The 24,528-nt window shown below is 41.2% G+C and overlaps 1 protein-coding gene across 2 annotated transcripts in view; it reads right to left on the bottom strand.

Moving 5' to 3' along the window:
• Nucleotides 1-693: 693 nt before the first annotated feature.
• Nucleotides 694-24,528, bottom strand: part of adamts16 (ADAM metallopeptidase with thrombospondin type 1 motif, 16) — a 247,140-nt gene continuing 223,305 nt past the window's right edge. For both annotated transcript variants that reach the window (XM_072575156.1, XM_072575155.1), the window contains 5 exons: nt 21,206-21,410; nt 15,859-16,053; nt 11,680-11,904; nt 4,194-4,341; nt 694-2,002 (listed from right to left, as the gene is read on the bottom strand). In XM_072575156.1, coding sequence (XP_072431257.1) covers nt 1,887-2,002; nt 4,194-4,341; nt 11,680-11,904; nt 15,859-16,053; nt 21,206-21,410 — 889 coding nt within the window. In that variant the 3' untranslated portion in view covers nt 694-1,886. The remainder of the gene's footprint in view (nt 2,003-4,193; nt 4,342-11,679; nt 11,905-15,858; nt 16,054-21,205; nt 21,411-24,528) is intronic.

Below are 24,528 nucleotides of genomic sequence, written 5' to 3' on the forward strand. Positions count from 1 at the left end.
AGAGAATGGTGAGTGCAGTGTGTGATGGTCCCAGAGTGCTAGCAGCCTAGGATACCTCCATTCAAATAATTCCAAATTTACTTTGACTGAGGTGGTACAGTGGCTCAGTGGTTAGCATTGCTGCCTCACAGAACTAGGTACTGTGTTCGATTCTAACTTGGGGCAACTGTCTATGTGGAGTTTGCAATGGGCTGCCCCTGGATGCTCTGGTTTCCTCCCACAGTCCAAAAATGTGCAGGTTAGATGGATTGGCCATCCTAACTGCCCATTGTATTCAAGGATGTGCAGGCGAGGTGGATTAGCAATGGGAAATACAAGGTTACAGGGATAGCTAGGGTGTAGGTTTGTGTTGTGATGCTCCTCTGAGGGTCGGTATGGACTTGATGGGCTGACTGGTCTGCTTCCACACTGTAGGGATTCTATGAATAGGGATAAATGGTTCGTTGTGAAGGTGGGAGTCTGTGACCGATGCGGTACTGTTTGGAGCAGTGTTTGGTCCCCAACTGATCAGTCCATATCAATGGTTTGGAATGATCATCAAGAGCATTTGTAAATCGGACTTTTATAAATCCTGGACTTCCTGTAATGACAATCAAAATGGTCTTGTATTTTAAGCCAGAATTTCTAAGGTATAAAATAAATAAAGAACTGATATTACGATATTTCCAATGAAATTTTATTACAAAACTCCATAAAAACATAAATATTTTCTCACAGCTGGGTGAAAAATGTTTACAGTATTACTGCACAGAATTGCATAAAGTTTAAACCAACCAAGATACTTCAACAATTCTGATTATTTTAAACTGTGCATTTTTTTTTGCAAAAGGCAAACATTTGAACAAATTCGCAAGATATTTGTAAATAAATTAGAACGTCTTCCTTAAAAAAAATCTAATAATGTTGTACTTGAAAGCACCATTGTTAATTTAGTGGTACCATGAAGCTCAACAATAACAAAGTGAAAATATTACATTGAATGATAGTTTAAAATGACACCGAATAATGTGTATACCATTAAGGAGATGGAGACAATTAGAGTAGTGCACAGAAGGGATCTTCATTTTCTGTAAGGATGGTTACCAATGCTAAAAAAAACAGTTTGATAAATAAATAAAGCACCTTCAAATTTTGTTACGTTCTGACGTAAATATTATCTCCTTTCTCAAAATGGTTCATTTGTATCTGCTACTGCAGTTTTGACTATATGTTTTGAGAGCATAATTTAATAATAAACAGTTACATGCCCTTACTGGAGTCAAAAAGCACCATTGAATCACTCGAAGGCTAATGTTTCTTGAAAACAGTGGGTCAAAGGGTTCACTACAATGGCAAAATCGCTACAGTAGTTTTAAATATAGCACAGTGTGTTTTATTTAATGGTCATCAATTTATTTAAATGAGGTAAATAAATGGGTTGAGAAAGTTCAATTCAGATTCCTCCCATACTTTCCCCACCCCCCCCCCGACTTTTGTTTACACAGTATTTTGAATGCCTTCTGGTTTTCAAAATCTTTGCTCAGTTCAGTTCACATAGTCAGATTGCGTAGGTCAATAACATATAACACCTCCTTTGAAAAACTGGTATATTTTTCAAACTTGGACTTAAGTACATGGTATTGTAGGTACATTGTTGATTGTTGCTTTCGGACCGAAACACTCAAATATGGGCAGTGCTGCAAAGATTTTGCTGATCTGGTGATAGTAATATATGCAAGAAAAGCTCTCTTTTATCACATTGATTGACAGGTGGAATGCTGCTAGGTTTCACGTACAAGTCAGAACCTGATTAGTCTTTACCTCTTCAATCATCAGATGCAACCAAAATTACAATGTGCAGCTTCCTTATAAAGAAATTAATGCATTTTGTTCGTTTATTGGTTCTTCTATACATTTGACGTGGAGCACGACTTGCAACACTGCTGGCCGTAGAACTTGTGACCGCAAACACCATGCTGGGGTACCAGGTAGCACCAGTTGAAATAATCTTTGCAAAAGACATCTTCATAATTGGACACAGGATGGAAGGGTCAGGGAAAAGAGAAACAATACATTTATGTTATTTGTTGTTCCACCCTCGAATTCTCCCATTATCTTTGCACAGTAAATTTCCTTTGGAAAGAAACTAAAATGCATTGAATCATGACAGCTTAAGCTGGAATCATTTCAGTGGCTATACCACTGCACACGATTATATATCCCATTTCCCCTTCATCAAAAATATACTTGCATTATTTTCCTCTTATAAATCTCCTTGTCAATTTCACTGTTCAATAGCAGACCTACCATAAGGCAAGGTAGCAATCAGGGCCAAGTGAGAGATAATGACGAGCAGTGAGAGATGGGAAGTAATTGAGAACACAGGTAAGCAGTGGTCAATTACTCTCCCTGTTTTGAATGTGCAATCAGGGGGGGAAAAAAAAACTGTCCTGCACCTCCTGACTCAGCTTTCAGACAAGTATATTTACACTTTTGGTCATGACCTCCAGTGACTATCACAGTTAGGCTAAATGGAGACCACGATTTTCTGAATCGTGCTGATTACAGTGCGATTCACCCAGGCAATATATTCCGAGACCCCATATACAACAGAGTGTTAGGTTCTGCTGAATTAGAGAGATTTCAAGAATTCATGCTGATTGAAACAGACCAAGAGTTCAAGACATAATTTCCACTGAAAGCATTTTGTAGAGACTTGACAGTCAGATGTAGAGAGATGGGCAAAACACAGTTGATGCAGCTGGGTGAGGAAACTACTATAGAATCTTCCATGAACAACCAATTCCTCCCACCCCCTCCACTAAATGTAAACAGGTTAGCTTGAAAGTTTTATAAAAATGCTGTAAAAGGTTGATCAGTGACTGGTTCACCAGCAGAATTCCTGCATTCAGGATGTGGCCATAATGCAGCATAAGTTATCTGGTCAGCCACCTTGAGGAAGAATGGGGCTGAATTTTATTAGATTAGATTACTTTACAGTGTGGAAACAGGCCCTTCGGCCCAACAAATCCACACTGACCCACCAAAGCGCAACCCACCCATACCCCTACATTTACCCCTTACCTAACACTACGGGCAATTTAGCATGGCCAATTCACCCTAACCTGCACATCTTTGGACTGTGGGAGGAAACCGGAGCACCCGGAGGAAACCCACGCAGACACGGGGAGAACGTGCAAACTCCACACAGTCAGTCGCCTGAGTCGGGAATTGAACCCGGGTCTCTGGCGCTGTGAGGCAGCAGTGCTAACCACTGTGCCACCGTGCCGCCCACAATGGTTGGTGCTATGAGGTGCTAGATTCCCTGGCCCCAGCCCCAGGTAAAAAAAAAAGGGAGAAGCCCCAGTGAGGAGAACAGTGGGCTGCCCCAGAGACACCTCGATGGCCAACTGATAGGCTGGAGGTCGGGATTCTGCTCCTCAGAAGCAGAGGCCTGTGGGATCAAAATATTTATCCAAGAATAGTACTTCTACAATGGAAAATAACAGGCAGCAGGGGTTATTAATGAATCTCCAAATAAATGTGGTTAGAGGATGTAAATAAATTTCTCATATAAGAACAAATTGTCCTCACCTGTGAGTCGTGGGTTGGGGTTCAGGTGATAGAATGCAGATCTTGCTGGGCTCCTAGCTGGCAAAGATGTTTGGGGTTTGGAAGGTCAGTTGACAGCAGGGGGAGGAGAAGCTATGGGGTGGCAGGGTGGGTGTGCGTAAACCATTGAATTGTTGCGGCGCAAAAGGAGGGCACTCAATCTATTGTGCAACTAACCCGTGACAAGAAAACGGACACACTGACTACCTTCCATCGATTTCTCCCTGGATGAGACCATTAGATGGGAAACAATTGTGCACTCAAGGCTCTCCGTTGGCTGGTGGTGACCTGACGTCTCAATGTTTGTGGAAGCTGGGACAGGTGGTCAGGCAGTGGGCAAGCTGCCCTTTTGGATCCCTCGAGCGCCTACTCCTGCAACAGTTGGACATACTAGTAGGAGTGGGTGGATGTAAAATCCAGCCCATAATATCACGTCATCAATCATAATGCCCTACCACACTCAAAGGCTGATAAAGTGGGCTATTAGAATGATACATTTTAAAGAATACCTCCAAAATGTTAGTAGATAAAATCGCCACATCGTTTCCACAGGAAAAAGATATTAAAATGCTTACTGGTGCAAAAAGTTATTCACTTCTTACCTTTCTTTTCAGGCAGAGGACAGAAATTGGTATTGCAAGCTTCTGTGGCGAGAGGTTTTTGATGCAGTAGGCACCCTGAGGTAGGTCGGCCGTATGCAAGACACTGAACTGCACGGGCTCGCACCCCTCCCCCACAGCTAACAGAGCACTAAAATATTAAAGATTAAAATCATTTGCTGACTACATTTTAGCTCAGAAAGTGGAGCTTATTCACAACAGTGTTTGACATAACCGACTGAAACTTCAAGCTTAAAGCAATCACGCCACAACAAATAAACAGCAAGGAAAATACCTAATTAAAAACAGAATTCATCTTTAGTTTACCATTCGCAATCACTGCTAGCAAACTACTATTATTCAAAAAGAAATCACAACTATATTCAAAATATTTATCCAAGAATAGTACTTGTACAATGGAAAATAACGGGCAGCAGGGGCTATTAATGAATCTCCAAATAAATGTGGTTAGAGGATGTAAATAAATTTCTCATAAAAGAACAAATTGTCCTCACCTGTGAGTACAAAATCTATTAATGTTGAAACTTTTGACAATTATTAAGCAAAACTGAATCCACCTGCTCACACTAAAATCTACAGATCTGGAATAATATCTATCAAAGACAGAAAATAAACAGGACCTGTCTGTTTAGAGCTCGAAAATTAATCAGAGTTTGTGAGTAATTCATGCATGCAAGACAGAGCCTCCATTAAGGCAGCTTTTGGAGTCCCTGGAATGTGGAATCCAGAGTTTGGAAACTCGACCAGTAAGATGCCTCTTTGTATCTGGTCCCCCAGACACCTTTGCTGGGAGGTTAGGCAATGTTTGGGATTGTGGGAAATAGGCATGCTTGTGCAGAAGAAGTGCATTAATACGTTGTTTTAATTTGGTCATGGGATGTGGGCATGGTTTGTTAGGCCAGCATTTATTACCTATCCATAACTGTTGAGAGAAAGTGGTGGTGAACTGCATTCTAGAATCTTTTTTGGTCCTTGGGGTATCAGTACACCCACAGTGCTGTTAGGAAGACAGTTTCAAGAATGTCACCCATCAACTGTGCAAGGTACAATTAAGATGGTATATGGCTTGGAGGAGAATTGTTAGGGGATGGCGTTCCCACACAGTAGCTGCCCTTGTACCTCTCAGTGGTAGATGTCACAGATTGGGAATGTGCCGTTGTAGGAGCATTGGTGAGTTATTGTCGGATATCTTATTGATGGCACATACAGTCCCCAGTATACATCAGTGGTGAAGGGGAACTGGATGTGGTGCCAATCAGGCTGCTTTGTGTTTGACGGTGTCAAGCTTTTCAAGTGGTGCTGTTACTGCATCCAACTAGGCAAGTGGAGATTCCATCACATCCCTGACTTGTGACTTGCAGATGCAGACAGGAACTGGAAAGACAGGAGATGAGTTACTCATTATAGAATTCCTTAACTCTGACCTGTCCAGCTCAGATTCTGGTCAATGGCAATCCGCAGGATTTTGATAGTTGGCAATTCGGAGATGATTTAGCCATTGTGTGTCAAGGGCAACGGTTGGATTCTCTCTTGTTGAAGGTGAGCAGTGCCTGGCAAATATTGTCAGCCCAAGCCTGGATCATATCCAAGTTTTGCTGTTCATGGCCATGGCTGCTTTGAATGGTGCTGAGCATTATGCATTAATCAGAAAACATCCCACATCTAACTCGATGAAGGAAAGGTTGTCACTGATGTCGCAACTGGAGATAGTTGAGTGAAAGAAACCATCCAGAGGAAATCCTGGAATGATATCCTGGAATTGAGATGATTGATCAATAACCATAGCCAGTTTTCTTTTGTGCAAGATATGACTCAAACCAGCGAAGAGTTTCACCCTGAATGACATTGATTCTGTCTTTGCTAAGGATGCTTGATGCCACAGTCAGTCAAATATTGCTTTGAAGGCAAGGGAAGTCACTCTCATTTCACCTCTGGATTGAGCTCGTCTCTCTCTTTAATACTGATTGGGACTGCAATACCTGTTAAGGAATGCTCAAAGCTGCCAAGAAACTGTCCAACAGAATGTGCGGTGATTTTAAAAAAAAAGGTATTTCAATGTGGTGATAAAAAAAGGTATGTTCTATTGGCATAAATTATTACAGGACTGTAAAGCAAGACTGATTTCCCAAACATTTCCGTAACAGGATGCCATTTAAGGGAACAGCTCTAATTGCCTATAGAATGAAAATATTTGTTTCTTTAAGTGATAATTTGAAGGAATTTCAATGTATGAATATGTTTTATATCAATTAGAGCATGTTTTTCATTAATGTATCAACAATAGGTAAATAACTCTCTTTTATAGTTGCATGCTTCCTATGGCTTGGCCACAGTAGATATTAGATGATTTACATGGAGAGAGAGAGAGGGGAAAAGAGTTGAGGGCATTGAATGTTCACAGCTGGCATAGCAGCTACAAATGGTCATGTGTGTGACTGCAAGAAAAGGGTGTATGAGGGACTATGGGAATGGGTAGGCAGGCATAGTATGGCATGTTGATAGGAGGACCCATGGGTGATGGGTAGATTGGCATTGGGCAAGTTATAAATTTTATCATTTCTGACCTTAACGATATAATTTCTCTCTAGTGGTAGAATAGTTTCTTTGAGCAATACTGACACACCTTTTTCCCTTTTCTCTTCCCTGAAGACCTTTCTACCTTGAATATTAAATCTTCAAGCTTTTGAGAAGATTTGTAGCCCAGTTTGAGGTTCTGGGTGCAATTTTGCTTACTGAGCTGGAAGGTTCATTTTCAGATGTTTTGTCACCATACTAGGTTACATCAGTGAGCCTCCAATGAAGCGCTGGTGGCATGTCCCACTTTCTGTTTACGTATTTAGGTTTCCTTGGGTTGGTGATGTCATTTCCTGTGGTAATGTTCCTGTTCTTATTCTCAGGGTGTGCTAAATGGGATCCAAGTCAATTTGTTTGTTGATAGGAGTTCTGGTCGGAATGCAATACTTCTAGGAATTCTCGTGTGTCTCTCTGTTTGGCTTATCATAGAGTGGATGTGTCATCCCAATTGAAGCGGTGTCATTCCCCATCTATATGTAAGGATACTAGTGAGAGTGGGTCATGTCTTTTTGTGGCGAGTTGATGCTCATGTATCCTGGAGGCTCGTTTTTTGCCAAAATGTCCAATGTAGTGTTTATTTCAGTTCTTGCAAGGTATTTTGTAAATAACGTTCATTTTGCTTGTTGTCTATATCAGGTCTTTTAAGTTCATTAGCTGCTGTTTTAGTGTGTTGGTGGGTTTGTGGGCTAACATGATGCCAAGGGGTCTGAGTAGTCTGGCAGTCATTTCTGAGATGTCTTTGATGAAGGGGAGAGTGGCTAGGGTTTCTGGACATATTTTGTCTGCTTGTTCAGATTTGTTGCTAGAAATTCGCAGACTGTGTTCATTGGATACTCGTTCTTTTGGAATACATTGTATAGGTGATTTTCCTCTACTGTTTCTAGTTCCTCTGTGCTGCAGTTTGTGGTGGCTTATTGAAATAATGTTCTAATGCAGCTTTGTTGGTGGGTGTTGGGATGATTGCTTCTGTAGTTCAGTATTTGGTCCATATGTGTTGTTTTCCTGTAGAGCTGGTTTGAAGTTCCCTATTGGCTGTTCGCTCTACTGTGACATGTAGGAATGGCAGTTTGTTGTTGTTTTCCTCCTCTTCAGTGAATTTTAGGTTAGTAACAATATTATTTATGGTCTTGAAGGTTTCCTCTAATTTGTTTAATTTAATGATGATAAAGGTGTCATCCATGTAATGGATCAAAGTTTGGTTGGATGGCTGGCAAAGCTGTTTATTTGAGTCTCTGCATTACTGCCTCTGCTAAGAGCCCTGATATTGGAGATCCCATGGGTGTTCCGTTGGTTTGTCTGTAGGTTTTATTATTGAAAGTGAAGTGGGTGGTAAGGCATAGGTCCACTAGCTTGACAATGCTGTCCTTGCTGATGAAGTTGGTGGTGTTTGGTTTATGTAGTCAGTGTTTCTTTGGCCAGGTTGACGTTGATGGATGTGAACAGGGCTGTTACATCAAAGGAGACCTTTATTTCAGCCTCTTCTATCTTGGTGTCTTTGACAGTGTTCAGGAATTCTTGGGTGGAGTGAGTGGAATGGCATGAGTCTTCTACTAAGTGTCTTTAGCGTAGTTCCTTCACTAATCTGTACATTGGTGTTCCAGGTAGCGAGACTATGGGTTGGATGGAGGCTCCAGGTATGTGAATTTTGGGTAATCCATAGAAGCATGTTGTATTTGATCCATCTGGTTTCATTTTCTGGAAGTCAGTCTTGTTTAGTTCTCCAGATTTCAGAAATTGATTTATTTCCAGGTCAGAATAGAGAGTGACTTGAAGGGGAAATTGCAACTTGCTGCCTTTGCCCTTCTCGATTGTACTGGTATGGGTTAGGAAGATGTTGTCTAAAGATTCTTGTTGAGTTTTGGTAGTACACCTTGTTGATATTACACACTGAGTGTTAGTGGTTGAGGGAATGGATTTTCTGGAAGCTTTGCAAAAAAAAAGTGGCTGCTTTGTCCTGGATGGTGTCAATCTTCTTAGGAATTGTTGGAGTTGCACCTAACCAGGTAAATGGGAGTATTCCATCACATTGCTAAATTATATAAGGATCCACAAAAACCATAGAAAGCAAGCCCTGGTACCAGATGTTCACTCCAACAGGGGCTAGAATCAGGGTGAAAAATGCTGCACATCTCTGAGCTGCAATCTTCTTCAGCCTTCCTGATCTTTTATAATTTTTATGTAGCCTTTCCATAGGTCATGAATACATAGTATAAAATGCACACATCTGTTCTTAAGTTAGCATTCCCATTATGATAGCCACAGGGAAACTATTTCCTCTTACCCTTTCTTGTGAAAGTGTGGGCTTCTGTGTGCTGTTAAAAGGTCTCTTTTGACTCATCATGACCATAAGGGCATGTCTGCAGAGGACTGAGGAATATTCTTTCAGACAAAAGTAAAATGTTTTGACACCTTTAAATATCACTATGAGAGACTATGTTGGAAGATGTAAGTGTTTTTAATGCAAGCTTCATCAAGTGATTTGACCTATAAATGTAGGTTGATCATTATATTGACCAGCATTGTGTAACTGCACTGTCATGCATTATAGTACTTTTACATTTGTCATACATGTCGAAATTCATTAAAAATGCATTGTCACGTACGTGATAAGATTTAAATTGGCTGTTAAAGAAAAGCCTTACTTTTGAAAATTGAAATCAAAGAAACCTCATCAACTGCTTCTCTCCACCTGTGGAATCACAGTGCAGAGAAACAGACCCTTCCGACCATCGTTTAACCTAGATCCTCTAGTTTTGGACTTCCCCACTTGAGGAAAACAGCTCTGGCTATTCATCCTATCCATGCCCCTCATGGTTTTATAAACCTCTACAAAGTCACCCCTCAGCCTCCAATGCTCCAGGGAAAACAAAGTCTGAACCTATTCAGCCTCTCCCTATAGCTTAAACCCTCCAAACCCTGCACCATCCTTGTAAATATTTTTTGTATTGTCTCAAGTTTAACAACATCCTTCCTATAACAAGGAGACCAGAATTGTAGATAAAATTCTAAAATGGCCTGAACAATATCCTATACAGCCACAACATGACATCCCAACACAATACACTGACCAACGAAGTGCCAAACGTCTTCTTCACCACCCTGTCTACCTGCGACTCCACTTCCAAGGAACTATGCACCTGCACCCCTACGTCCCTTTGTTTAGCAATACTCTCCAGGCCCCTACCATTAGCTGTACAAGTTTGCCTTACCAAAATGCAACACCTGATATTTATCTAAATTAAGCCATCTGCCACTCCTCAGTCCATTGACCCTTCTGATCAAGGCCCCATTGTACTCTGAGATAATCTTCTACACTGTCCATTGACAGGCACTTAGCTTTGAAATAGAAATGGAACACAATTTTGCTCTATCAGTTTCAGACAATGTAAGCTTCTGTTTTGACAACTGTAAACATTATGAATGCAGGGCTGCATTTTAAAGCTTATGATGGCTTCAACTCTGCAAGTGGTCTATTGATCCAAGAATGAGTGACACTTTTAAGAGGCTGTAATAAAATAATATACATATGGTGGTGACATTTTCTTTGTCTGCAAATCTACAAGTTACTGAAAGGATGAATCTCTTTTTACACTACAGTTTTTATTTGTTCTTTCCTGCATCAGTGATGATGTTTTTCGAATTCATTGTTTTATTACACTGCTAAATATTTATTTTTACAAGAATTATCATTGCTATTGCATGGCTCACAAGAATTATCCTATCGATTGTACTTGGAGAGCATGAAGATGGCATGGAGGTATGCGGAGAATGAGTGGTTTAGAGCATCTTTGACACTTGTTTGGAACTGGGCTGCTGTGTTGAAGAATGGAGGCCAGCCTGCTATCTGCATCTGCACCTATGCGCCCTCAGGCTCTCCATTAAACCTTGCAAAGTGCAGTGTGATGCAGCCTTCTCTGTTAAAAAGTCAAACATTGGAGACAAATTTGGTGTGCATTTTGGTAAGTGGACGTACGTGCAGAGAAGGTCTGCCTTGAACCCACATAAAAGTCTTAGTCCGGTACATTCATAACTTCATCTTAGTTTTACAGCACAGTATTTGCCGGGCAATAGTGCAACATTACAGGAAGAAACAGCTTTTTAGTATTTGGGATTAGGCACTATGGAATGTCACTCTGAGTAAGTGGAACCATGATTTACAAAGCGCTTCACTGGTCCTCCAGCCATTTGGAATTGTACTCAATGTATTTGAATATAGTGAGCTAGTGGGCCTTCCGGATCAAGAAATGGAACTAACCCCTGAATTTGATCAGCTCAAATACAGCATGACAGCATAAACAATGGACCGTTCGCTAGAAATGGATATTTTGTTCTTTTTGTTCAGTGTGATTACAGTCTTAATGTTGACCCTGATTATACATACCTGAACATTTACTAGTGCTGCTATGATTTTATTTGGGTTTAGTTGCCAATCGCTGCATTCTAATATTAGATTAGATTACTTACAGTGTGGAAACAGGCCCTTTGGCCCAACAAGTCCACACCGCCCCGCCGAAGCGCAACCCACCCATACCCCTACATCTACCCCTTACCTAACACTACAGGCAATTTAGCATGGCCAATCCACCTAACCTGCACATCTTTGGACTGTGGGAGGAAACCGGAGCACCCGGAGGAAACCCACACACACACGGGGAGAATGTGCAAACTCCACACAGTCAGTCGCCTGAGGCGGGAATTGAACCCGGGTCTCTGGCGCTGTGAGGCAGCAGTGCTAACCACTGTGCCACCGTGCCGCCCAATATGAGAGTGAAATCTGAATTATGGTACTGAAATAATTGATGGAGGCTACAATCCTTTTTGGAAAGGACTGGACAAATGTTGAAGGCATCCTGAACACCCACGCAAAAATAGAGTAGCTGCAACATCCCCTTACCTGTGACCAAGGTGAGGCATACCAGCTTGCTAGTGCATTGCTGAAGCCCCTTTCACTTGGTGGTTTTGGACATGCACTTAGAATGCACGTTCTTTCCAGCTCCAGGTTAGGTCTTGGCAAGTGATTACATCTTTTGTAAGCAAATTCTTTGTATTTTCCAGAGTTCTCTTTGTTTGCACACTTTAAATGTCTCTTCTGAATCCCTTTACCACAGGTTACAGAACACTGGAAAACATTGCGAAAATAACAAAAAGACATTTATTTTTGATGAGATAACAAAAGCAATTAATGAGCACAGTGCATAATGTGGCTGATATGGATTTTTAAAAGGCATTTATAAAGAATCAGCAAAATATACACTGGATTTACACATACAGGGCACAATTTCAAAATGTACAGATGCCACAAAACATGAAAGTTTTGTGAACTGTGAGGAGAATAGTGATAGATTTCAAGAGGATAATCACAGGCTGGTAGAACAGTTGGACAAATGACAGATCAAGCTTGATGCAGAGGAGTGTGAAGTGATACTTTTGAGGGTACAATTCTAAAGTGGGTGCAGGAACAGAAAGTGCAGAGAGATATTTACACAAATCAATGAAGGTAGCAGGGCAGGTTGAAAAAAAGCAGTTAAAGAGTCAAACAGACTTTAGCTTCGCAAGTAGAAGCATAGATTATAAAAGCAAGAAAGTTATGGTAAATCCCTATAAACCACTGGATTAGCCTCAACTGGAACCTTGCAGAAGGTTCTGGTTTGTATCCAATTCTGGACACTTCATCTTAAGAGATTTCATAGAAGTGGTTCCAAGGATGAGGGACTTAATTTTTATCAACATTTTGGAGAGGCCAGGGTTGTTTTTCTTAGATGAACCTGAGATGTGATGGAGCTGCTGACATCATATGGGTCTGGACGCACACAAACAATTCACAATGGCATAAGGGTTAAGAACTGGACGATAGAGATTTTAATGACAAAAGAACCAAAGGCAACTGGAGGAGATGTGTGCTCAAATCTGGAAGGCACGACTAGAGTTTAGTGGAAGATGATTCAGTTGTAGCTTTCAAAATAGAATTGTATAAGTACCCAAAGAGAATAAAACTGCAGGCTTATGGGAGACATACAGGCAATACAAGCTTCCACACTGTAAGTAATCTAATCTAAACTGCTGGCTTGATGGTTGAAATGGTTTCTTCTCTGCTTAAAGTATTCAATGATTCTGTTAAACCACTGAAATTCTGAGGTCAGGAATGGTAAGTTAACAAATTTGAGACTGAATCATGTCACCGCAGCAAAATTCAACTTTGGCAGCAATGCAAACAGCAGTGAAAGAGCGGCCTGTCATACACTCTGCCTCTTGTCCATTTTCAATAAGGTTCAATAGAAAGGAAAATAAAACAAGGTGTTTTAATGGGAAACTGATCCACTACTGTTTCTTATGCGCTCCCACAAATTTGTATTTCACTCCCCCCCCCCGCCCGCCCCGGTTTTGTTTTTATTAAAAATGGAAAATACTGGAAATGCAGAGTAGGCTAATCAGCTTTTGTAAAGGTAAAAATTAGCATAATAATTTATTGAGGATCTTCCAACACAACAGTTTGAACTTTACTCACTCAAAGTCTAAATCTAAACAGACAGAAATCTATGGGGTCGTGTGTGCTGTAATCTACACATAAGTCTCTGTCAGATAACACTCTTTTTCAGAAATGCAGATTTGTTAAGGTTTTGTTTTGCTAATTTCCAGCATTTCTACGCCCCACACTTGGAACATTTGTTGGAGAAATGGACAAGGACATCGGCACACTTGATGAACAGGGCATCTCATTTCCCCCTCTTATCTTGAAGCTTTTATTTCATAGTTTCTTCATCAGCTTTATGATTAAACAAGCATTCCTAATGAAGTGCTATTTCTTTTGAATTTTGTTCTTTATGGGTTGGTTTTATGCAGCCAATCATGGTGGCTTGGCCCAAGAGAATTACTCTTCTGGTGCTGGGAAAAAAAATCCCCAAATATGTTGAAACAGTTGATGTAGGAATCCTATGAGCAAGGTATCACTAGGTCTAATTGATGAACTAGTTGATACACATTATCCCTGAGCTCATCACACTTCAATTCACAGACGTCTCACATTCTTGAAAGCTTGCCCAGCCAAACCTGCGACCTATCAGCTTGGTAGGTGGAGGGGATGCCTCTTCCAATCATCTAATCTGAACCCAATCTAGTGATCTGCTGTTGAGGAAGAAGAGGTGCAGTGTCTCAGTTTTGGCCCTCACTTCATCCTGCAACCTCCCCATTCCAAAATCATTGTCCTGAAGTCTGTGGTCCCTTTCGTAACCTGGGCTACAAATGGGTGCAATAGTGCCAGCTGCCACTCTCCAGCTGGCAGGATGAGGTGGTCCTGGTCTTTGACTGGCAGCTCTTGTCAGGGAGACTTCTGCCGCTGGACCCCTCCATCACCAGCAGGACCCCATGTTGGCCAATTAAGTGCCTGAAGAATACTTGATCCTGTCACGCCTCTCCCCAATGTAATTGATGAAGAGGTAACAAGTAGGTTAGACCAGGGAAACCCAGTGGATGTTATCTACCTAGACTTCCTCACGGGAGGCTGTTGTGTAAGGTGAGGGCCCATGGTGTTTGAGGTGAGCTACTGGCATGGATTGAGGATTGGCTGTCTGACAGAAGGTAGAGAGTTGGGATAAAAGGCTCTTTTTTGGATTGGCAGCCAGTACAAATGGTGTCCTGCAGAGTTCAGTATTGAGGCCGCAGCTGTTCATTTTATATATTAATGATCTGGATGAAGGGACATTCTGGCAAAGTTTGCTGATGATATGAAGTTAGGCAGACAGGCAGTTAGTACTGAGGAGGTGGGGAGGCTGCAGAAAGATTTAGACAGTTTAGGAGAGCGGTCCAAGAAGTGGCTGATGAAATCAACATGAACAAATGCGAGGTCTTGCACTTTGGGAAAAAGAATACAGGCATGGACTATTTTCCAAACAGTGAGATGACTTATAAAGCCAACGTACAAAAGGATTTTGGAGTGCTAGTCCAGGATTCTCTAAAGGTTAACTTGTAGGTTGAGTCCGTGATTAAGAAAGTGAATGTAAAGTTGTGATTTATCTCAAGAGGGTTGGAATATAAAAGCAGTGATGTGCTTCTGAGACTTTATAAAGCTCTAATTAGACCTCATTTACAATACCGTGTCCAGTTTTGGACCCCACACCTCAGGAAGGACATACTGGCACTGGAGTGTGTCCTGCAGAGATTCACATGGATGATCTAGGCCTAACAATACAATGAACGGCTGAGAATCCTGGGATTGTATTCATTAGAGTTTAGAAGGTTGAGGGAAGATCAAATAGAAACTTAAAAGATAATGCATGGTGTAGAAATTGTTGATGCTGGGAAGTTGTTTCTGTTAGGCAGGGAGACTATGACCCATGGGCACAGCCTTAGAATTAAAGGGGGTCAATTTAGAACAGAAATGAGGAGATATTTCTTCAGCCAGAGAGTGGTGGGCCTGTGGAATTCATTGCCATGGAGCGCAGTGGAGGCCGGGACATTAAATGTCTTCAGGGCAGAGATTGATAAATTGTTGATCTTGCAAGGGATTAAGCACTCTAGGAAGAGTGTAGGTAAGTGGAGTTGAAATGCCCATCAGCCATGATTACACAGCGGAGTGGACTCGATGGGACGAATGACCTTACTTCCACCCCTATATCTTATGATCTTATGATGCTGTCCAGTGGGTCAGATCTCTTATCAGCCTGATGTAATTGCAGTCTGTATGTGTGAATGTATTAGCAATGCATGTGAAGAAACATGTGCAATCAAGATTGCCTGTAGATATTCAACATCCTTTTTTCCTATTCATTGACTTCAATGAAGTCCTGGGTTGGTTTTCATCGCCAAAAGAATTTGAGGTCCTGACTTGTCAGCAGGGCCATGCATAGCTAACCTAAACTGCAATATTATAGCATGACTTCTATCATTTTCCAATATGTGAGATCTTGCTGATGTTGGAAGACCAGTCAGCATCACTGTTTCAATTAGAGATTCCATTCACTGGAGGTCTTACATGTTTTATTGATTCTGCTTTAATATTTTTGGTTACCTGTTATTTCCGGTTATTATTTGATCGATAAATTACTGTTGACTTTGAAAACTAAACTGGTTACTGTACCTCGGCCCATGTGGATATAAACCACTGCATTTTGCGATGTTTATGACAGCGTTTCAACAAGCAGGTTTCCTGGGTTTTAGGTTTTGCTTTGGCCTTGCAAGCACTTCCATGTAGGATCTGAGATCTGGGAGTCGGATTTGTACTCTTGCAAACAACAGTCCTCTTTTTCCACCCTTTTCCACATGTTCGGGAACACTACAGACAAACAATACGAACAATAACTGGTTATTTCAGCTTAAGTACCATACTATTCTGGCTTAAATTCTATTTTTTTCCAATTAACCTGCATTATATTGTCAACTTGATTGATGTTTTATTAAAAATAATTTGAAGTTGCTTCAGTCATCACTACTGTAAAAACTACTCATCACCATCATGGATTCTGTCGGTTGATTTAATGAATGTGTGTTCTTGATACACTGACAGCATCTATCTTTAAAGTCAATTATATATCCAAGGATTTGCACTGGTTAATTTTATACATTTTCTGGGAAGGAGAAACAGTAGAGATAAACAGAAACTATCTGGCTATACTGGTGATCTTAGAATCTTAAAACCTCTACAGTGTGGAAACAGACCCTTCAGCTCAACAAGTCCACACTGACCCTCCAAAGAGTATCCCACCCAAACCCATTACTCTATATTTACCCCATGATTAATGCATCTAACCTACACATCCCTGAAAACTATGGACAATTTAGCATGGCCAATTCACCTAAACTGTACATCTTTGGACTATGGGAAGAAACCAGAGCACCCGTAAGAAACCCACATAGACACGGGGAGAATGTGCAAACACACAGTCACCTGAGGCTAGAATCGAACCTGAGTCACTGGCACTGTGAGGCAGCAGTGCTAACCACTGAGCCACCGTGCCTTCCCCTTGTGATGTTTGTGGTCAGACGAACAAGTGAAACCTGGTTCAACTTTAGACTAATGGGTAAACCAATCAATGTCAAAGCTTTCCCATAAGAGAAGGGGAAAAAAAACATTTTTAATATCACAGTAAAATAATTCACATCTGAAGTGAACTGTGACTTAATTGTCTCTTGTAAGACTAACCTTCCTAGTAAAGTTAACACTTAATGACTGCTGTCTAAGCAATAACATGAAAATAACTTAAGCAAGCTACTTATTAATTCTATGAAGTGCAGATGCTGACGTTTGAAGAATGGCTCAAATTAATGCCCAGAAAACTGTGCAATGGGATATAAAAGCAAATTTATCAATTTGACATTCAAACTCTTTTTACTTTAAAACTCTATTAACTTCCAAGTTTGTGGCAATCAAAAGTTAATAGTTAGTGAGGTGTAACTGGTGTCTAACTTAGGGTGTTAACTGTTATGGCTGACTAGGTCCAGCCAAGGTGTTGGTACCAGGCTATATGTTAAAGGGATATATCGATGGAACAAACCATATGGCATGTCGGAGTGTGGAAGAGATAATTTGGACTGTGTGGGAAGGAGGTGCTTAATGATTCAAGCCAAAATCAACTGTAAATATAAATAATGCATTGCCATCAATTCCTGTATCATGGGAACAGCACAGTGCTTCACGTGTGTGTGTGTGTGTGTGTTTATGTGTGTGTGTGTGTGTGTGTGTGTGTGTGTGTGTGTGTGTGTCTGTTTGTTTGTGTGTGTCTGTGTGAGAAGTGTCTATAGCTGCTCAGGGTTTCTGAGCTTGAGGGGTGGCTGGAATCATTGCAGGATACAGGGAAGGCTCTGAATTTCCTGAACTGCATAATCACCCACAACTACAGAGAGCTCAAGAGAATATGTTGTTGACCATACGATGACGCAGCAACCTCCTATGTGTTTGATTGGCAATCACAATGTGGTTTTCCAGTGTTGAATGCAATTGAGGATGGTGAGGCTTGGAGGGGCCACAGGGTACAGCATATCCACAAATACTGTGGAGACAATTACTGCTCGGGGACTGCACTGCATAGCTGAAAATGTGTTGCTGGAAAAGCGCAGCAGGTCAGGCAGCATCAAAGGAGCAGGAGAATCGACGTTTCAGGCATGAGCCCTTCTTCAGGAATGAGGATAGTGTGTCCAGCAGGCTAAGATAAAAGGTAGGGAGGAGGGACTTGGGGGAGGGGCATTGGGAATGCGATAGGTGGAAGGAGGTTAAGGTGAGGGTGATAGGCCGGAGTGGGGGTGGGGGCGTAGAGGTCAGGAAGAAGATTGCAGGTCAAGGAGGTGGTGCTGAGTTCAAGGGATTTGACTGAGATAAGGTGGGGGGAGGGGAAATGAGGAAACTGGAGAAATCTGAGTTCATCCCTTGTGGTTGGAGGGTTCCTAGGCGGAAGATGAGGCGCTCTTCCTCCAGCCGTCATGTTGCTATGGTCTGGCGATGGAGGAATCCAAGGACTTGCATGGCCTTGGTGGAGTGGGAGGGGGAGTTGAAGTGTTGAGCCACGGGGTGGTTGGGTTGGTTGGTCCGGGTGTCCCAGAGGTGTTCTCTGAAACGTTCAGAGCATATAGTAAGGCAGTAGCCACTGAGGATTTGATTGTGGAAGGCACAGGATGGGCATTTCATCATTTGGGGGTAGTTCAGCTTCATGTACTGCTTTCCTCGTTTCAGGATAAACTATATCACTGAAAGGTTAGTGAATATTTTGAAGATGAAAGGGAACAGCAAGAACTCATGGACATCATGGGGTAAACAAAAATCATATAGGGATAGGGTTGCAGTCCTGAACAGAGTTTCACGAGAGAGGAGGAACTTAAAAAGTAGGATTTCAAAGTCAGCAATACCAGTATCAGGATTGTTCACACACAGCAATGTGCTAGATTATTGGAGAGAGCAACTAGTACAGTGGCTGAAGAATTAGTGCAGGAAGATGGGCTTCAGAAAACGGGGCACTGAGACTAGTTCTGGGCGTGAGGGGCCTGTTCGAGGTCAAAAGTTTGTATCTCAACAGAACTGGGACCAATGTCTTTGGAGGGAGGCAAATTAGTACAGTGTGGGAGAATTTGAACTAATTTTGGAAGGACGCCAGGATGAAACACTTGTGAGAAGGCAGAAAGTGCCCAAAGGAATTAAAGAGACAAACAGCAATAGAATAAAGAATCACTTGGAATGCAAAAGTGGAATGTGAGTAATTATGTATAAATTCATGAAGCACAGAATTAACGTTGGTGAGCTGCATGTATAAATTGTCACGTAGGTGTACGATATAGTGACAATAACCTGGCTCAGAGAGGAGAGGATTGGATCCATAACATTCCTGGCTACAAAGTATTTAGGAATGATGGGGAAAAGTGGTAGCAATTAAAGGGGGATAATATAGTACAGAGGTCAAATTCAGATTCTATTTGGTTAGAATTTGTTAAAAGCAAATCAGTTTTAACTAACTGGATAAAATTCTTTAAAGAAATGACAGTGTAGATGACAATTGCGCATATGGACATTCAAAAGGCGGTTGATGAGGATCCACATCAAAACTCCCTGTAGGCCATGGGATAAAAGGAACAGCAGCATGGATCAAAATTGGCTAAGTGACTGAAAACAAAGGGTAGTTGTGAATAGTTGTTTTTCAGTTTGGGGTGAAATATGAAGTGATATTTGATGTCATTCTTCTGACAAAAGAAAAGTAAATATTATATTTTTGGAAAGGGTCCAGAAAGATGTACATTTAGGGATGCTTGTGATACATTTTTGAGGGTGACAGCTTGAGAAGTTTTGTTTTAAAAAGGCATGTTGTATTCTTGGCTTTACTAATACAGGTGTGATTACAAAAGCATAGTCATCATGCTAAATCTCTATAAAACACGGACTAAGACATTGCAGGAGTGCTTTTCTCAACTCTGAGTATAACACGAGGAAGGATGTGAACACCTTGGAGAAAGTGCAGAAGAGATTTCCAAGGATCTCACGAAAGATGAGGGACTTAAGTTATTGAAGAGACTGCAGAAAGCAATGTCATTCTTATGGCTGAGAAAGTTCAGAGTCTTAGTTAGGGTAACTAAAGAAAAACTCTTCAGTCATGGTAGGCGATGGAGGAAATCTTGTTTTCAGTGCAGCATTTTAATGTACTTCTGACCCACAATGCACCAACTGTAGTGGAAGCAATCAACAGCAGCATTTAAAAGAGAATTGGATGACGAGTTGAAAGGAAAGAATATAGTGTTGAGAAAGAAGCAGAGTGGAAGTTAATTAAATAGCCCTACCAAAAGAGCCAATGTATAAACAATGGGCTGAATGGCCAGCCCATATACTATATTATTATGTGATGGAGAAAAATCAGACATTTGGCCACTAGAGGTCAGCACATCTTTTTCACCAATCTTCTGATATTATCAGTCAGGAAACACTGAGCTTGATTGTCCAACTGATCCTCGAATGGAACTGAATTCCACAACATTCTGCACTGAAAGTGCTGACATTTGTTCTAAAATGTGGGATTTTAATCTGAGAGCAATGACTTCTGAATTACAAAAACAAATTTATATCCAGTGCATGAGCTGATAATTGAGCTTGATAAATTCTTTACTATGTTTATGGTGGATAACTTAATCAGCTACCACATCATAAATCAATTTGACTGTGTGAGAATTAAAATTTAATATGTCATCTTATAATTCAAAAATGTTTAGGATTAATCTATGCTGTTTCCAATAGAATGTAAAACAAAAAAAAAGTATATCAGAAGATCTTGGCCAAGGATTGTTTCAAAAACAGGAATTGTGTACGATCAGCAACAACAGATCCTACAACCGGTGATTTTAAATGCTGTTCTTTCATTAAGTATTTAGGAGAAGCTGACTGATATATACAGTCACAAAGAAAAAAAATCATAAGGTGATTGCAAATATACGGATAGGAAAGTGAAGACTACATTAAACTTTAGGAAGTAAGGTCAAGTGAGTCACACATGCTCATCTCTTCAGTAGCCACTTCTAATTTAGTATAAATGATCATAGTACAAGTATGGCCTGAATGATATTCCATTACTTATTTTCTATCTCAGAATTTAAGCTGATGTGTTACAAGATTAGGGATACTAGTATGTTGAATTGAAAAAAGGATCAATACAACAAAATACTGCCATATATGGAATAAACAGCATTAGAAGGGAAGGATTACAGATATCATTCAATTCAGCGCATCAGGAAGCATATGACCAACAGGCATCACCAGGCTTATTTGCTGTACATGGTCAGTAACTGACTAATCCCCCAATTACATGGTAAATTAATCCCCATCTGATTGGGATCTGTTATTTGCTAGGTCTTAGGTTTAAACATGGTCCTGGGTCTATTAAAACTCTCAGCTAAGTGTTGGTATAGCTGAAACAGGATTATAACAGAATTATAATTCCTAGAGTAAATTTGACATGTACCTCAGACCAAGCTCCCACACTCCATGCAGGTGGACAGTTCTGAGTATTGCATGCTTGCTTTCGGACTGGCATTGGATATGGGCACAACGCATGATGCACATCTTCTAGCTTATTGTAAGCGACTCTTCGAGTGCAGCGGACTTGTCTTAGCTGTTCACCTCTTCCACACGCTTGGCTACATTCTCCCCAGTCACCAACAGCCCAGCTGTGAAAATATCAAAACAGTTCACAAGCTCATATTAAAGTGGAGGATTAAACCTGACAGTTACTAGAAACCTGGAATGCAAGGTCACGTCTGTTCTGAACATTACCTGATCCCACATAATGCTGCTTTTGAACAGAATGAAGGACATAAGACAATAAATTAAACAATATTAAATCTGAATGACTTGTTTTCCAAACACACTTTAGAGTCAGCTTGTCTTTGTTGGGTGCAATAGTCTGAACTCAGGATAGATTGAAGATTTCACCTTTTTTCAATCATTTTGTTCTACCTGTATATCAAAAAGAAATGAAGCATTCATGCCAATTGTTTAAAGAAGTTCAAAAGCCAGGAAGATTTCAGAGAGATTGCAAATAGATCTGACAATAATACAATTGAATAAATCAAGACCACTGTGATGCAATAGTAGTGTTCCCTCGTCTGAGTCAGAAGACCTGGGCTCCAAACCTACCTGTTCCAGTGGTATGCACTACAGCAAACTTTGAACTGGCACTCTTGATAAACCGGCAAAAATTGCATACCTCAAATGTTGCAAAGTTTACTGTACTATCCTGTCCAATTATTAGAGTTTTTAAATTTATTTACCACAATGTAAAATATGCATTGTTCAATTGAATGGCCACACAAAATATCCAACAGTTGATTGAATTTTGAGTCAATTTTCCCTCAAATTCCGCGATCGACTGCAATGTCCGAGTAGCCAATGGAGGGTGCGAGTGAGAAGGCTCTCTGCTGATAAATTTTATTTAAAGCAAAGTTGCATTATTATTTAAGTGACTTACACTGTAACTAGTATAACAGTAATGCGTGTACCCCCAGCATCATGTTTCCATTACTTAGTGTGTTTTTTTAATTGGTACAAACCAATGCAGTTAAAGACCAGCAAATGACTTACCTCAAATTCTTTACTGCCATTTCTAATTTCATCCTGCAAGATTCTACAGGTGAATGACATTCCAAACTAAGGCCAACTTCATTAATTTAGTCAAATTATGATCATGCTCCAAATACTGCCCTCGAGGTGGAGAAGAGATTGCTTTTTTATCCTCTTCAGGAATGGATCTTTGCAAAAATACAGATCTGGAGAGAGATGCAGTGGTTTTGGTTGAAGCTCACTCTGAGGAGCTCAAATATGCTGTACAGACTGGTCCGAGGAACACAACAGAAATAAACATCAATGACAGTTGGAAGGTCATTGATTCGGTGAATGATGTTCTTTGGTGCCTGAATATTTCTGGCTTTCCAGGACAGAGTTGCCCTTGAGGTAGCTGTTACAAACTGGCACATTCCAAGGTCTAGGAATGTGCTGTAAAGCTTGGGGAAGTTCTCACAGAGGCACAATGATAAAGGACCACTGTCAGAAGCCTTTCAGCTATATAACATTGAGAGGCTGGAAACAGTGTAGAACACCTCAGTGTATGTGCAAGAATATGGCTAAATATCATTTTCATCGAGTTTCATGGTGTTGGGGGTGTGGGGTGTGGTAATGTTCTCTCTGTAGGGCCCAGTGAATTTTCTCACGTTATCATCTCAAACCTGCCAATGCACCACACCCCGTGGCACACTGCTCATCCGACGCTAGGCCTATTCTGAAGTGCCCACCACTATAGGGACATTCTGGGATTTCTGGTACTGGTGCCATATTTAAAAAGCCATTATGCTTACAGTCAGTTGTTGGTAGTACAGAGGTTCCCTGCATAGTTCCTGACATTTGTCCCAAATAAGGAAGATAACAGGAAGTTGGTGCCCCCCCCCCCCCTTTGCAGATAACGACCTGGCAGTCCTGATGGACAGGGTTATGTGGAAGGAAGGCTGATTCTATTCCCAGGACTAGCAGAAGAGGTCACAACACCAAACTGTGCCAACCTATTTGAGGGTGCCATCCAGGTCAGGATGGTGTCAGGAATGCCCAGCATTGTAGAAAGAAAATCTATAACCTTCTTCACTCTGCCAGGGTAAGTTCCAACAATTCCTCTGCTAACTTACTCTAACTCCAAAACTGTACTCAAATCACACCAAGGCTAATGGTCTCACTCTCACTGCTATCTGTAGCACCTTTCCTCACTTGCTGTCACCCACACAATCCCCTGAACCCTACTAACTCTACCTGGCCTTTGCACCTCCAACTCATTCACCTCACCACCATTCTCTCACCTGATTTAGCATTAACAGCTATGCTAGCCACTTTCATTTCATTCTATCACTCCATTTGTTTCAATCTAGGAGACTGAGGCCAACATTACAGCAATAAGAGCTAAGAAAGTTAACGGGATGCCTAACATTTGGCTCCTCACCATTAATGAGAAGATCCTGACACTGACCACTCCAAACAGCCAACTGTGAGAAGCCACTGGACTGATATCAGAGGCTGCCCTTGACTAACTATGTCAGAGTACCAAGAGTGTATTCCTTGCCTTAACTAAGGATTACTCTACTTGGACGTTGAGGTTTGGTCATTTGTCTGAAATACAGATAGTGGGTTTGCTACATTCGGTTCAGATGTAACAATTATATAGAACAGTGACATGCACAACATGTCAGCCCCCTTGACTGTTGGTTGCTGTCAAGCATAGCTAGCTGCCCAGTTGTGTGTCTTTGCAAAAAGGCAAGTCAAGTCAAAAGTAATGTGAGACTTTAAGCACCAGCTGAAGGGGACAAAGTGAAAAAGATAAGGCAAGGCAGAGATGCCGTGAGCTTTCAAGTAGGCACACGAGTTATTGAGCACAAAGTTATGAAGAGAGGACCCCTGAGATGTACTCTGATCCAATCCATAAGCTGATGTCTGTCCCTGTGTACTGATTGCAATGAAAGGTGCTGGTATGTTCCTAAATGCAGTGTTGAAGTGCAGAACTGTTATTGTGTTCGGACTTTTGATGAGCCAAGAGAGTGCAGTGAGGATGGTACTTGTCTGATGCTGACATCCATGGGCTGGGCTGTGCACTGTCACTGTTCTTAAGCATGCCTTGAGACTTTGGTGCCTGGTGTCCAAGATGGAGGTGCAGATGAGCAAGTGATGAGACGCAATCATTCTGACTTTCATGTCAGAAACTGTTAGGGTCTAGTTTCTAACTGGCGAGTGGGAGAGTGGGAAACTCCACAT

This window comes from Chiloscyllium punctatum, chromosome 8, assembly GCF_047496795.1.
Source record: "Chiloscyllium punctatum isolate Juve2018m chromosome 8, sChiPun1.3, whole genome shotgun sequence".
Classification (NCBI taxonomy): Eukaryota; Metazoa; Chordata; class Chondrichthyes; order Orectolobiformes; family Hemiscylliidae; genus Chiloscyllium; species Chiloscyllium punctatum.